General features: G+C 42.8%; 1 protein-coding gene across 2 annotated transcripts in view; it reads left to right on the top strand.

Moving 5' to 3' along the window:
* NR1H4 (nuclear receptor subfamily 1 group H member 4) overlaps nt 1-10,447 on the top strand; it is a 34,847-nt gene extending 24,400 nt beyond the window's left edge. For both annotated transcript variants that reach the window (XM_088532879.1, XM_088532878.1), the window contains exons 9-10: nt 8,835-8,948; nt 10,024-10,447. In XM_088532879.1, coding sequence (XP_088389005.1) covers nt 8,835-8,948; nt 10,024-10,262 — 353 coding nt within the window. In that variant the 3' untranslated portion in view covers nt 10,263-10,447. The remainder of the gene's footprint in view (nt 1-8,834; nt 8,949-10,023) is intronic.
* Nucleotides 10,448-15,888: the final 5,441 nt, after the last annotated feature.

Genomic DNA, 15,888 nt, shown 5'->3' with positions numbered 1-15,888 from the left:
TTAAAGGTTCAATTGCTGTGGTAGATTTTGCTGGGTTTGCACATAAGCCTTAGTTATAAAAGTTGAATGAGGCTAGATACTGTTAATTGCTTAGGGCATGAAGAGCCATGCCTTGCATTGTCAGGTGTTCCGTGTTACAGCACTGAATGTTCTGCCTTCTTCTGAATTGACCAGCAGTCTTTACCCACCCCTCAGCCACATAACAAGAGAAAATCAGATGTAATAAACTATTAGACTAAAGAGTCCTTCCATTATAGTTAGACTCTGCTTTGATTCCAGCTCCTGGCCTTCCTTTCAGAGAGTCAGAAGGTAAGAAGGTAGGAAAACACTTATATTCAGCACTAGCCATGGAAATGAACTTGAACCAACCACTCAATTCTGAAGCTCCTAAAATCAATAACGTGGAGTTTCTTGCAGACATAATTATGCCAAAACTTGCCCTGAAACTTGCCCTCTGGAGAAGAGAAGGCTGAGAGAAGATTTGATCAACATGTTCAAGTACCTGAGGGGTGATTGTGGGGAGGATGGGGCCAGGCTCCTCTTTGTGGTGGCTGGTGACAGAGCGAGGGGTAATGAGTGTAAGTTGAAACATAGGAAGTTTAATCTCCATATGAGGAAGAACTTCTTTACTGTGAGGGTGACAGAGCCCTGGAACAGGCTGCCCAGAGAGGTTGTGGAGTCTCCTTCTCTGGAGATCTTCAAAACCCACCTGGATGCCACCCTGCGCCACGTGCTCTGGGTGTCCCTGCTGGAGCAGGGGGATTGGACTAGATGATCTCTAGAGATCCCTTCCAACCTCAACTATTCTGTGATTCTGTGCAAAGTGGTCAGGAAATATGGGAACAACTTGTTTGCTAAAGTTATGGACTTCTTTTGACTTAGCATGCTCATTTATAGGTTTAGAGTTTGTGGGGGGGGGGTTAAGTAATATTTTATATTTATTTTGTTTTGATTTATTATGAGATGCCATTATTTGAGGATCTAGAAATGGTGACTTTGAGAAAGATATAGAAAAAAGAGTGAGAATTTACCCACATTTAGTGAGGAAGCACCAGAGCTATCAAGTAGGAGATGAGAGAGCCCAAACCTCTTTGTCTCAAGAAGGGTTGTAAAGGTGGGATGAATCAGCTGACAGGAAGATTTCAATGGTGGGGTGGCAAATGAACACCAGGAGAACCTCAGTATGAGGCATTTGGCACCGAAGAAGGTGCAGAAGCAGAAAAAGCAATTGTAGACATTGTAGGCTATGTCCTCATAGGGTGTGAAGTGAGTCTGATGGCTTCTGTGTTAGGTTCTGCATGAGAAATGTGTGTCAAGGAGGCCAGAGATCCTTCCTAGAACATTGGTTTAAATTATAGTGGATGAGAACATTTTCATTAAGAGATTTTTCTATTGGAATATAGCCTAAATTTTTGATAAAATTATGTCTCAGACAATTGAATCCATATGAATACATCGTTACTGAAAGCCTCTGCTCCTCTAATCTATTCAGTGAGGTCAAAGTGTCTGTTAATAAAAAACACTTTGATCCAGAACATTACACAAGCCATTACGTTATACCAATTTAATTTATTTTACTTACAATATTAAAATAATCATTAATTCCCTGCAACTACTGAGTGAACATCATTTTTTGAAAGTTAGTACTGGACTTTTAGATAACGTTTCATACTATGACATGACTAGGTGGAATATGACATTATATCCTGCAGGAATACTACTGATGTGTCATGAAATAAATAAAAAATACTAGTATCTTGCAAAGAAGAAAGCTTTAAAACAAGTTTTGTTTTCAAACATATTATTTTTTTCACAGCAAGATTTCCTGTAATTCTTCTTTTTGGGGAGGAAAAAAAAATCAAGGTATATTAAAAATGAGTTCTGGATCAGAAAACAAAACAAAACAAAACAAAACTGGGTTGCGCAGTTCTCAGGAAATGAAGCACTTCAATGACCTTTTTTTTTTTTAGTGTGTGTATATATACACATATGTACCTTTCTGCTCATGGAAAAAGGCTCTCTGAAAAAGCTTCCCTCAAGCCAGGATGAAGTTGGGGACGTAAGAAGAAACACTGCAGTTAGAATATCTCCTTCCCTGTATCACAGGAGGATAATATTGTATTAGCCAGCTTACTTTCTGCAGGCTGCATTTATTCCCTCCATTACCAGCCATAATAGGAAACAATTCTCCTTCCCATGAATTTTATTTCTGCACGCTGTGCAAAACTCAAGCCTAGTCAAAAACATTTTCCTTACTGCACTTTAGGGGGCTGTGATAGAAAACAACAAAAGAACCTAGTAAATCCTTGCCCTTTTAGCAGTGTTAGCTCCACTGCTGCTGCTAAGGTTATTTAACTGTTCGTGCTACCAGGAAGGCCCTCAGGATAAGCAGCCTCTCCTTCTGGACTGAGGTTACCCAGTAGTAACTATTGCATGTTTTCATTTTGACTTTAAGGTGCATTGCAATATTGCATTGGTGCAATTTCTCTGCATCTTTTACCTTAGTATACGATACCTTCCAGAGCTACTCATTAAGGAAGTTTGAAAAAACACCTATCACTGAAACACCTTATTTCTGTGATACAAATTGTGTTCATTTTCAGTTGTCCTGAGCTTAAACAATTTATAAGAAAGGCAGCCAAATTCCTCTCTGGTTGTTGCTTCCACATACAGCTTTCAAAAATATTAATAATGCAGTTCACATCTCTGCAAGTTATTGGACTCAACACAAGGGCATAGAGTTGAAATATAACAGCCTGTAACAAACTTGGCATTAGGGTAGAAGCTTTAGCAACCTCCTCGAGCCCTAACTTGCAAGGATAGATTCTGCTAAAAAATGCAGCTGACCATTTTCATGTTATGGATTGGGCAAGAGGTAATTTGGACAATTAAGATTAAACCCAGGTTAGAAAAGGAAGAACAATCTGAGACAACTAGGCATAAATGTGGTGAGTTTTCTATTATTTTTATGTAGATGCCACCCCCAGCAAACTATGCAATAAATAACAGATAATCAAGACCAAGTTCAGCAAAATGAAAAACCCTGCAAATATAACACACAGGAGCAAAGGAAATGCAGGGTAGGAGTTTAGAAGTCAAATTTAAAGATAATGAATAAAGAAAAAAACCCAAGAATATTCATGGCTTCTAGTAAATCCTGAATCCTGTCAGGCGAGCAGCCATCAATGTGCCTTATAGTCACAACTTTTGTCCACATATTTTAGGTGGAGGCAAATGCCTGAGTGTCACATAGCTCCCATTGTCGAGTCTTGACGTGTGTATCCACAAAACCAGGGGGGCAGTGGGGAACCCGCCTGAAAGGCACAAGCTGTCCAGCATTTTGTCACCTGCCACCATGTCCACTTGGAAGCTGCTCTCATCTATTAATATTTATGCCTTTCCCCATTCTGCCTATATGGAGCTGAAGTTTTTGCCTGATAAAGAAGCCGGAGATGTGGTGATGACCTTTGAGCATCACCAGCATTCATTTTTATTCTCATGCTGATGTGGTCTATTTTTATTTATTAGTTTGAGCGTGTTGCCTAAGTCCTCGTACATCTCAATGACTTGCCTTTGTTTATGCCCATACGGTCTTTCTGCACAAGGCGTTATGAAAAATCTTTTATTAGCAGCTCCCAAGATTGAAATCCTCTCCTACGCACTCTAATAATTAGATTTAATGAGAAATACAGACGTTTCATTTCATGTTAATGAGAGCTTGTGCCACTTACATACTCATCTTATTTGATGCTTCACTATGCATACACCACGTTGTCACTGATTGATTCATTCTGCGAGAGACTGACATCCTAGTCAACTAGCAACTAGCTAGTTTCCTTCTGTTACTTTTAAAGCAAAATCTCCTGCTTTTTAGGAGTACAATATTTTTAAAACACTGCTGAAGTGCTGAACATCTCAGTGAGCTTTTACACCTTGTAGTTTAAGGACACTTACTTTTCTGCAGAGTTAAGAGCCACATTCTGAGATTTTTGTTGTTTGAATGTTTTCTTTAACTGATTGCAGTGTTGGGGAATAAGTTACTATGTAATGGGAACAGAGACAGAAGAAATTGGCTGTAGATTTTCATTTGGTAGCAGGATACCTGTCACTGTGAAAGAAACAGCTGCTTTTCTAGATGGGTGACAGGTGCTGGGGTAAAATGAAATCCAAGGCAAGAAGAAACAGCGACTACTCTAAAGCATTGGCAAGGGGCCACCTTTGGTCCTTGGATGTGAATACAAGGTTCCCATTGATTTCAACAAGAGACTTGTGCAACCAAGGGCAAAATTTGGCACAGCAGCAACGGACACCGAATCCCTTTGGCTACTTCTGCCTTTTATTATTTAATTATCAATCCCAAGCCACTGTAGAGTTGGAAACCCTGTTGTGCTGGGTTTGCTCAGAAGGAGGCTCCAAACAAAATGTTCCCCATTCTGGAGTGCCTATCACCAAAGGGAGAGCAATCCAGCATTGAGCCCCTTGTTTCCAAACACCCCTGTGTATGAGAGATGTTTGACCCTCCAAACGGCCACGTGCATTCACACATGGGAAGGAGATGTTTACTGTGGGGTGACTCTGCACCAAATCCTGGCATCTGGTCCAAAGCCTTTAGAAAGTCGGACCTCTTTAAATCACAGAGCATAGAATCATAGAATCACAGAATCATTAAGGTTGGAAGGGACCTCTAGAGATCATCTAGTCCAACCCCCCTGCACACGCAGGGTCACCTAGAGCACGTGGCACAGGACTGCGTCCAAGCGGGTTTTGAAGATCTCCAGAGAAGGAGACTCCACAACCTCTCTGGGCAGCCTGTTCCAGTGCTCTGTCACCCTCACTGTTAAGAATTTTTTCCTTAAGTTCCTGTGGAACTTTAAGTGTTTCACTTTGTGGCCATTACCTCTAGTTCTGTCGGAAAGAGGTTTTTTTATACACATCTGCAGAGCTAAGTTATACACACAAAAATGAGAGCAGACGTCAGAGGACAGAATATCTTTTTCTTTTTTTTTTTGTCTGCTTAAGTGTGTTTCTTCCTCTGAAGATTATTAGCTCCAGGCAGCACGAATACCACTGCTGTGTGTCAAACTGCATCTCTCTCCTTCCTACACACACACAAACCACTGCCAAAGGGCAGTATAGGGCAATATTATTTTTGCCCTCCTTGTAGGGTTTTTGTTTGCAGTAATGGCTCCACAGTGGTCCTGCTAACTGAGGCTGAGAAGATGCTTTTTAGCTATCCTAATTGTGAGTTCTCCTTGGCATGTGCTAACCTCTTATTTAAGTTGATAATCTTGGAAGAAGATAAAGGAGATAAGGGCATGTGTTCTGGTGTATCCTCTTTACTGGACAGATTTGCCCCTTTTGGTTGTTCAATATAAATAGGGCAGATTTGGCCCATGTTTAAAGGGCCATTGGTACATTTAAATAGACTAGAAAATAGAGCTCATAACAAAAACCTCACGGCATTGAAAACAGTTCTGGTAGATGAAACGGTGTGAAAGATAAGATATAATTTTGTGAGTAATTAATATATTTTGTTTTCATAAAAGAACTGCTAGTATGTCCTTGGTTTAATATCCACTGGCACCTCCATGTTTATCAAGACAAAAGATCTCATATTCACCACACAGTGCTAGTTACTGTTAATTAGTACTTATTCACAAGATTTCCTCTTGCAACAGGTCAGTCAGTTCTGTTTTACTGAAAAAAAATATGAGACAGGTCTCAAAAAAGTGACAAATATTGACTTGATGTCACAGTAAAAAATGTCTATTCTGAGTTAATCAGGTGTTTACTTGAGGCCTGAACCTGCAGACCTTATGAAAGCAACGACCCTGTTGCTTTTAGTTAGAAATCATAGGAAAAAGGCAAAGTCTAAAAGAATCACATGATGTGTCTGAAGCTACAGATATGAATGAAATTCTGTAAGGAGTAATGGATGCTGGACAAATAACGCACACAGCTCTGAGCCTGCTCCAGGGTGACACTGCAAAGCTGCAGTGAGCAACACCAGTATCTCCAGTTGTCCAGCCTGGGGTTTGCAGCCAAGGGCACAGTAGCCTACCGGAGTCAATGAATCCAACTGCAGCGTCCTCAGGAGGTGACGGTGGTGGGACCTCTTTGGGAATGACGCACGATGAGACACACGGGAGGGACATGTTCTCCTTGCTGTTACCCCTCACGAAGCCATTTCTGGAGCTTTTGTGAAAAAAGGTGAGAAGGATCCACCACAGATCCTGAGCAGGAAGTTGTGCCATCTAATGCACTACAGGACATGTGCCTGGCAAAGCTAAATAAAGGAAGTCAAACAAACAGAGCTGACTTTTCTGTTGCCTTCAAGGCCAGAAACACTTTGCAGCTTTATTCGATCTCATTTTTCACTTTTCAAGTCTGGTTTGTAATGGTGATATTTGAACAGTGACATAATTCATTTCTCATCTAGCCTTTCCAGTGCAAATAACAAATCAGCCTTAGGTGAAAATCTGAATTGAAGTGACAACATCTCGTACAGTAGATAAGGTAAAAAGGAAGAACTGTAAGTGTCTGTTTTCTGCCTTTTTTTCTTTTCATTCTGATGGAGCTTATTAAAGCCAAACTAAAGCATTTTCCATCACATTAGAGAACAGCCCCCTCTTGTGATGAAACAGCAGTTTGTATCCTGTGTTAGCGCCGAATGATGAAACACCAGGGGAAAACCAGCAGAGAGGGCAGGAGGCAGAACTACTAACCAGGAAGACCTTCCATTATGCCAGTTGTAAAACCACGCATTTTGAAAGGTTTCGTTCACAACAGCCTTGTGACTCTTATCTATCTAAAACTTTCAAAACTCGATTCATTTTAGCAACTACGGCAAGTATCTGCTGTACTGCTATAGCATCATATTTTTGCTCTTCCACCTCTTCTGTTCTCTGTTTGGATTACAGTAGTGCAGAGCAGCACTCTATATTTTCATTTCCTCTCCTTTTGCCCCACTTGCCCATGATTTTTTTTCCTGTTATCTGTTCAAGGCAAGCACTATTTTACATGCTTATGCAGTGCCTGGCACAACGAGGACCAGGACTACGTCTTCCATACCTCATTCGCCATCATGTTTTTCATCCCCCATCTGTTATATTGCTGGTAGGACTTGTGGAGCTGAAAACTGGCCTGACCTTCTCCCAACAACAACAAAAAAATAAAACAGGAAAGAAGAACAAAAAGTCAAATGATGAACAGGCGAAACACATACAGAGAGCCTTAGTCACAGCCCACTTCCTTCCATTTCCTGCCAGTGTCAAGATGATGGTGCTCAGCAGCGAGATACCTTGGATGGAGAGATCTAAAAATATCCACAATTTGTCTTGGGCTTTTGTCAAGTCACTGTTGTGCTCTTCACTTTCAAGATGGGAATTCTTCTGCTAAGCTTTAGAGTTCAGCCAGGTTTTCTTTCTCTCCTTCAAATTCCTACATTCTTAACAACCTTAAGTTTTGGTTCATCATATTTAGTTATAAGGAACTTCAGCACTGGTTTCTACTGATTCACTGATTCTGTCAGAAACAAGACAAAAAGTGACGTGTTCTTGGTTAAGTCAAGTGACTCCTTTCATGTCTTCTTTTTGTTGATTTGCATCTGCTGAATTTCATTTTGAATTTCCCCTATTGACACTCCAAATCTCACAGCAACATTGAACTACCACTCCTGGCTTCAACTCTGTTGTATAAATGTTGTATAAAACATTCACACCCACATTATTTAATGCCATTTGCACAGCAATGCAAGGTTTTATTCCAGGATGGATCAAAATTTCAGGGAGTAATATGATAAGAAATGATATGTCCCTCACTTGGAGCAACAGAGGAAGTTGTTCCTTTAATCATAAGAAAGGCTGAAAGATTTTTTGTGGCAGAACCACTGGTTTGAACCTCTAAACCTTGTAGGGGCCCAAGAGATGCCGGTGACTTGGCTTTGGACAGTCAAGTGGTTGCTCCAAATCACGCTGATTCTGTCACTCTGAGTTAAATGTAAAAAAAAAAAAAAAAAAAAAAAAAAAAAAAGAACAGTTGTCACAGGTTCTACTTCTCTTTTACACCAAAGATCGCAGTGAAATACATCCTTAATTTAAGGCTAAGTAAGAACATCGTGACCTGATGACAAAGTCAGTAGGAGGAAGGCCCACTGGCGTTCCCCAGTTCAGTAACCCAGAGGATCTTGCTGGTGGTAAGAGAACCACATGATCCCAACTTCAGCTGGGCTGCACTCTAATTATGTACGGCCCTGTACTTTATAACACACAACTTTGTGCTGGAAGGTATAAGTAGTTGCAAGCAAGTTGAGCTTGGACTACAGGTAATCCTAGATCTGGCTGAAGTTTCAGGCTAAATAAAAGGAGCAATTAAGGTTCTTTATGGAGACAACTGAAGCAACTGCCCAAGGCACTTAGCTGTACAGTGAAGCTGAGTGGGAATTAAGCCATACACCTTGAGAGGCTTCTGTGTACCTGCTGTAACCATAAGGAACACAGGCATCGCTGGCAAACTGGGCACACTGGAAATGGAAGACGACTTGGAATAGCAGCAGACAGCATCAAAACACATATGGGACTTGCCCTGAAGAGCGCAGAAGGACCTGAAAGACTTTGAAACTGTGCAGAGAAAAATTGCCCGTGCTTGACTGTTTCTGCCGTGTTCTGGAAAACAAGGATGTGCTCGTACTTTTGTAACTACTTCTATTACATCAAACCAGTAAATTTCTCCCACAAACGGTCAAAGCTCCAAATATTAATGAGCTGCTCAGTGGCAATAAACCACATTATTTGATTAATTAAAAAAAATAATATTATCACCTTTTTTTCCCACAGGTATCTCAGATGAATTCATAACGCCCATGTTTAATTTTTATAAAAGCACTGGAGAGTTGAAGATGACACAGGAAGAGTATGCTCTGCTCACAGCAATAGTTATCCTGTCTCCAGGTAATTTCTAATTCAGAACCAGTGCTTTTGGAGAGAAAACATTATGTGTGTGACTTGAGAAGTGTAAAACACTTGTGTCTACATGCATGCTTACTCAGTATATTCAGTAGTTAAAACAGAAAATCAGTATATTTAGAAGTTTAAACAAGCAAATGAATCCAAACTCCTGCTACACCACCTGGTTTTGTATCCAAAGATAAAAGTGCCTAAGCACCAACTTAAAGAACGGCTAGTGCCTTAGCACTGCTCAGCACAAAGGGCTCCCTGTTTCAGAAAATTCCAGAAAACCAAAGTTTTACAACTACGCTCTTTTGTAAAATTTTATTTTCTACAGGAAGTTGGGAAATATGGAGATACTGTAGTGCCTGTAGTACTGTAGTATAAGGTTTCATGGAAGATGGGAAAAGTTAAGCAATTCCATGGTCCTTGGAGCCAGTGCTGCTCAGGAAAAATTTGTACAGTAAAAATTTCTAAAATTTCTAAAACTTTTAGTGACTAAAATCTCATCCTCCTCTTTTCTTTTCCTCCCAAATACCCGGGCACATACTTAGATAAAAGCAAAATGAAATATTAAGTATTTTCTAACAAAAATGGGATTTCCCATGAGGATCAAGATGTTTGATTTCTTGCCGGTGACCTATATGCACATTCTGCTCAATTTTCCCTCTATTTCTTCCTGTTGTACCATGAATTCCTGCTGTGCTGCTAAGTTGTTGCAAGGCATCATAGGACATACCCAGGCGCACAGCCACCCTGGCAGGTGACAGGATAACCCACAGCGACATTTCCCCTTCAGTTTTTGAGGCTGAAAGTTATTCCCAGCTAGAAGTGAGAAGCTTGCATGAACCAAACCTTGAGCCAAAATTAGCACGTTCCCTTTTGTTCCCCCTTAGAGTTCCCTTTTGTTCCCACTCTTGTTCCCCCTAACTTGTGAAAAAAAAAGTATTCTTGGTAGATGTGAAGATCACTGCCTACAGAGGTGAGAATAAGCAGATACTATAGCCTGAAATGAAAATATTTACACTGAGTCAGAACCTATATTGCCTAATTACTTTTCTTTTAAAACTGTACCTAGACCGACAATACGTAAAGGACAGAGAGTCTGTGGAAAAGCTTCAGGAACCCCTCCTGGATGTCCTACAGAAATTCTGCAAACTTCACCACCCGGATAACCCTCAACACTTTGCATGTCTACTGGGCCGTCTTACGGAGTTACGGACATTTAACCATCACCACGCAGAGATGCTGATGTCGTGGAGAGTGAATGATCAGAAATTCACACCTCTTCTCTGTGAGATCTGGGATGTGCAGTGATGGATAGGTTTTTTAAAAATTTTTATTTTAGGATAACTAACTTTTTAAAGGACCACAAAGCATTTATTTTAATAGAAAAAAATATTCCACAGTTAAGTTTTCTTTACTGCATTTTTATAGAAACATGCCATGAATGCATGAGTCATTTTGCTCATTACAACATCATATTGTATAGTTATCAGATTTTCACATGTGAATATAACTTTCTCTGTATTTATATTCTTTGATCAGGAAGAATCCTACCTTCCCAGCATTTTCTCAGAGAAACCTTACTAATTCCTCCTGTAATTAAACTGTTAGCATCTGTAAAATGCACTTGTTCCTCTTAAAAAAAAAAAAAAAAAAGGGACAATGCAGGTTTCCATTAATATTTTTTTCATTACAATGTTCTTGTGCTTGGCCTTCATTAAAGAATATATGCCAAATATTATATACTGTAATAAACCAGCTGAAATGATCAATGCAACAGTCACTTGCTGTTTAACTGTGAAATGTGCTTGTGTAACATGTACGAGAAGTTACTTCTTCATGAGATGAAAATCCTCCCTTTCGTGAAACAAACATGAAATTTTATTTCATTAATATTTCAACATAAAAGCTATACAATATAGCTTTGCACATCACAGGGTATTTTACTTTACAGGAGGCTGTGAGACACTGGCTCTGCAACAATATTCAGCCATTGGTGGTCAACAGCCCTGAAAAATACCCAGTAACATCCTGGCCTCGGATGAAGCATAAGAGCTTCCACTCAGTTTAATGGTGATGTTAAAGGGCTGCTGCTCATCTGCTCACTTTACGGAGAAATCGTAATTTCTCTGAGTATTTACTAGTTCACTCTCTAGTAGCACTGGCAATGCCCAAGCATGTATTGCAAAAACTAAGAGTTATATGAAATCATTTTTTTCGGTTGACTCCCAGTGTTTTAAACGGTATTACGGTGTTTTCAGTACAATTACTTCAACGACCGGAGGCAAACTGTGTGGAAACAGCTCAGCCCTCTCATGCTGGCCCACTGCCTGCACAGCAGCACGCGGAACAGACGCTCAGCGCGCGACCCACGCAGCCCGAAAACCATCCGCGCGGCTCAGCGCCCCCGAGTCCTTTTTTTGGCTCTTTTCACCCCACAACTTCCACGCGGCTGCGTCACTTTTCCTCAGCCGACGCCCCCCGCGCGCCGCTCTTCCGTGGCCCCGCCCCCGAGGGCGCTGATTGGCCCTTTCGAACGGAGCCGCCGGCGCGGGGCGGGTGGGGGCGCCGTGGTGCGCGGCGCGGGGGCAGCGCGGAGCGGCGGTGGCCGGTGAGTGCGGCGGGTCCGGTGCGGTCCGGTCCGGTCCTGGCGGGGCGGAGGGGGGGATGCCGACGTCCCCCGGCAGTCGGGGGTAGCCGGGTAGGGGCGGGGAGCGCGCTCGGTGCCGCTCCGTGATTTGGGGCAGCCGGGCGCGTTTCGGTGCGTGAGGCGGCTCCGTCGCACCAAGTGACAGTGCTGAGCGTGGGGGCTGCGCTCGGCTCCGCAGCGGCGGGTCCCCGTGCTGGCCTGGGGCGAGGCGGCGTGAAGCGTCCTGAAAGCGCTCTTTTACTATTTATTCTTTTTTATTTTTTGCATTGCACCTCTAAAACCAGCCTCCCTTGTGCTGCTGCCCTGGAATTTTGCCCTGGTGCTCTTGGCTGCAGTGCCCGTGCCTTCATCTTGCTTTAACAACCTGAAAAAAAGAAAAAAAAAGGCTAGCTCCTTTCTTTGCCCCAAAAGCTGGCCCTGCTGCCCTGCCCCAGGGATGCTGTTGTGTCACCCGCGACATGTTATCAGATCAAGACATGGGAAAAAGCGCATATGCGCCTTGAGGGACTTCAGGGCATAGCTGGCCCGTATGCTTGTAATTATGTAGGTACTGGGTGGATCTTTCATAATAAAACTGGATTCTCTAATGAAGCAGTGATGAATTCCTGCCTGTGGCCAGCCAGCCAGCAGTCTGGGGCAGCAAGTGACAAGCTGCTCAGTGATGCTTGGCTGGAAGAAGCGGGAAGGGAGGGGGAACGGGAAGGGAAGAGGAGGCTTTGCTTTTGTTTGCTTGCTCAGCGGAGTTGGCTTAACACGAGTGGACAGCCGGGCAGCCACGGGCTCCCCGCACGGGATGCTCGTGTATTAAAGGCACGTCTGTTAAAGGAGCTCCCTGCACCTCAACTCCGGAGATACCAGCTCCTTCATTCCAAGCTGCCTGCCCTGACAAATGTGAATTTCACACCGTTCACCCGTTGCAGCGAGAGGAGAGAGTTTGCTGCAGTGTGCGGTATGTGCCGGGCTGCGCAGAAAGGCATCGTCCCCCAGGAGCGCTGCCGGCTGGCCGTGGTGGCACGAGGGGGTTGCCACCTTGAAGCGCTCCACCACAGACCGACTGGTCTGGTTCTTTTTCTTTTCACCCCTGAGGCCTCCCCAGGGAATCAGAGCTGCTGACTCAGTAATGCAGCAAAAAAGGCTCTATAATTGCTGTAATGAAACACGCAGTCACACTTCATGGATGTCTCCTGTGCTTACCTGTTTTCTTTTGCATGTTAGGATATGCACATATAAAAAAAAACCTTGAATATCCTGCAGCAGGTTTCCACAGATAATGCTTTGACAGCTTCTTTCGTTTTAGAGTGTTTGAGAATGTAAGTTTTGGAAGGTGCTGTCAGAACTAATATACAGCTTCCAGCTGTCCTGGGTTAGTCAGTTGTGACTGCCTTTGGTGTTGACGGGATGGAAGATGATGTGATACATCCTAAATAAAAGGTGAGGATGTAAATGTGTTTCTATGCAAGGGTTTTATGAGTCTCTGGATCCCTTTAGGGATAAGTAGCTAAATCAGTGGCTGCTTCATCTGTTTCGGGTATCTGTGGAGTTGGCCATTTTTTTTATTTGTTTGTAAACTTTTCATGATTCACTCTGTGCAATATAGTAAAATGTGGCTTGGATTTGCTTCCTCCCGTGGGACAGAATGGTTTGTAATTAGTGCATCAGGTCTTGCCTGTTGGTCCCCTGTGAACCATGTGTACCACTTGATACAACTGATACAGAGCGGGCTATCTCGTGTAGCATCTAAGAGCAAGGGTTTGGTGCCCTGAAGTGCTTGCATAAAGTGCTTCAGCGCTTGTTGACTTCGCTGTTTCTTGGTTGCTGGAGGACAACGTGGTGGGCAGCCCTCTGGAGTGCAGAGAGACCATACGGTCCTCTAGATGCACGAGTGTGCCCTTCACTGAGGGATGCCCGCTCCTGCATGCTGTGGCAGGGCACAGGTACCTTTCTGCACGTCTCTTGGCTCACGTTGATCCATAGGATGTAGCCTTTTATTTGTGGTTTGGCAGTGGGGAAGCTGACGGCAGCTTCATCCTTCCCCAGCACATCATTTGGGGTTGACCACCTGTCTTGCAGTAAATCAGTGTATCTATGTGCCACCAATCAGATGGATGCCAGGCAGTGTTTCTGCTCTCCTGTCATCCCATGGAGCATGTTGACAGCGGTAGCAAAAGGGCCAAGGGAGGAGGAGGTTTTTTTCTGGGTGTGGTAGCTGGAAAACTCTTGATGTGCCAAGCTTTGAGTGGGGCTTGTTGCCCTCCTTGCTGGGAAGCAGTTGCGTATTACTGCAAGAAACAGGTAGACAGCCGTCCTTAGGGATATCATCTGGCCTGGGAATGGGAAAGGTATGGCCAGAGGCTGCACCCTGGGCATGGTGCAGTGAATTCTCCTCAGAAGGACTTTTCTTTGACTGTAGTGAGCCCTGAAGGCTAACGCCTGTTGAATGGTGTTGAAAAAAATGAGCCGCCTGAATTCAATATGAAAGACTTTCTTCATTTATTATGTATCATTGCCTTGAAATGAAGTTAGATTTGACTCTATTACTTAAATATCTTACTCCCTACAGCACCTCTATGTGCATATTGGCTACTTGAAGATGGTAGATTTGTAGGTCTTGCTCATCCCCTTCTTTTATTTCCATTTGATTTATTTTTATTTTTTTGATAAATGTTATTCAGATGTGTGATAAGTGAAGACATTTAACTTTCTAGAGAGCCTTGAGGCATATGGGCTTACAAAATAACTTGTTTTAAAAGAACAGGCCCTTGAGGCTAGAGAGCCACCACTTTCCTCAATGTCCTTTACTTATTTTTTTTCCCAAGACTGCTCTTTTTGCTGGGCATCGCACAAAAGTGCAGATGCTGGGCATTCTTGCGAGAGCTGCTGTGTGAATATTTTGCTTTGTTGGTGTTTCGAGTGCTGCCCCTGAATGAGGCTGCCTTTTGTTCTCCTGCTGGCACTTAGCAGGCGAGAGCTCTTGTTAGCTGCTCTGCAGCTCCTTCTTTTAATGAGAGCAGCTTCTCTGCTGGCTGTTTGACCGTTGTTTTATTTATTTTTTAAATCAATGAAGCCTCTTACTCTGTCTCTCTGGGGACAATGGCTTCCTTATGCTATAGGAAAATGTATTCCCTGGGACAAAGCTGTGGGAAGCATAACATGCTCATTAGTAATGCTTGGTACATACCCTGCCCTTCCCTTGTTCATTCATACATGGACAAGTGACAGCAAGGAGAGGATGTCTCTCTTTTGTCTTGCTTAGAAATAAAAGTAAAGGAAAAGGCAAGAGTCTCTTGGAGTGTCTTTAGAGCTCGGGTAGTACTAGCAGCCCTGATCCAAAGAAGTGATTTCAGCTTGAAAACCACAGGGTTGTTCGGTTGCCTCGTGTGAAGGTAAGGTTGGACTTTCTGAGGCATGTGAGCTTAGAGGTGGTGAGGAGAGAGAAATGGGGAGGAAAGAGTGCAGTTCTGCTCTCTAGAGGAAGGGGAAAGGTCTTTTATGAGTGTTACGTCTTCTGTGAGGGGCTATTTGTTTTTTTGGCCTTGGAAAGCTAGGCTGTGAAGCAGGTGGAGAGGACTGACGTCTGCATATGAAACTTAAACTTTCATGGATAGGGGATGGGAGCTAGATATTTTTAGCAAGAAAATGTATGGCGTTAAGCTCTATGTGACTGTATCTGCCTTGTGATTTACAGCCTGATCAATAAGATGAAGTTGTTCTGCAGCTTTTAACTAAAGGAGCAAGAGACCTGCTTTTTAACTGTCTCCAAGGCATAGACAGGTAGCAGTGCTCTCCATTACCTTTGTGGACGATTGTGCTGAGGAAATTCCTTTCAGTATTGCCACAAGCAGCCAAACTGATAACAATGTGCATCTCTAAAAACCTGCAGCCCCCTATGGAGAGGATTATTGATTCCCAGCCCAGCATACAGTTTATTCTGAGTTTTCCCATAAATGAAGGCATTGCTGCAAAATACTGCATAGGCTTCAGGAGAGTAGTGTAGACTACGTTGCCTCTGAAATGTTTTCTTTAAGGTTTTTCTTTCAAAGGGTATTACCATAATAACGGTATTGCTGCAGTTTGCACCATTCTGTTGATACCTTTCTGAAAAATTAAATCAAAATCCCTGCGGAAATCAACAAAAAATAGGATTTTCCTTCTTTAAAGCTTTGCAAAAAGTGTTTAATGCAAACTGATGATGCAGATATGTGTGTGCATGCACACGCTAGGTATGCCTTTGATAGCTTAGAAGGAAGGGGTGATTGCCAACATTCTTAAATTCCAGAATGGTTTGAA

This window comes from Tinamus guttatus, unplaced genomic scaffold (genome assembly GCF_059628265.1).
Source record: "Tinamus guttatus ecotype Peru unplaced genomic scaffold, ASM5962826v1 Tinamus_guttatus_pri_ptg000472l, whole genome shotgun sequence".
In the NCBI taxonomy this organism is placed as follows: domain Eukaryota; kingdom Metazoa; phylum Chordata; class Aves; order Tinamiformes; family Tinamidae; genus Tinamus; species Tinamus guttatus.
The sequence above is the reverse complement of the archived record's forward strand: the minus strand, read 5'-3'. Positions and strand labels throughout refer to the sequence as shown.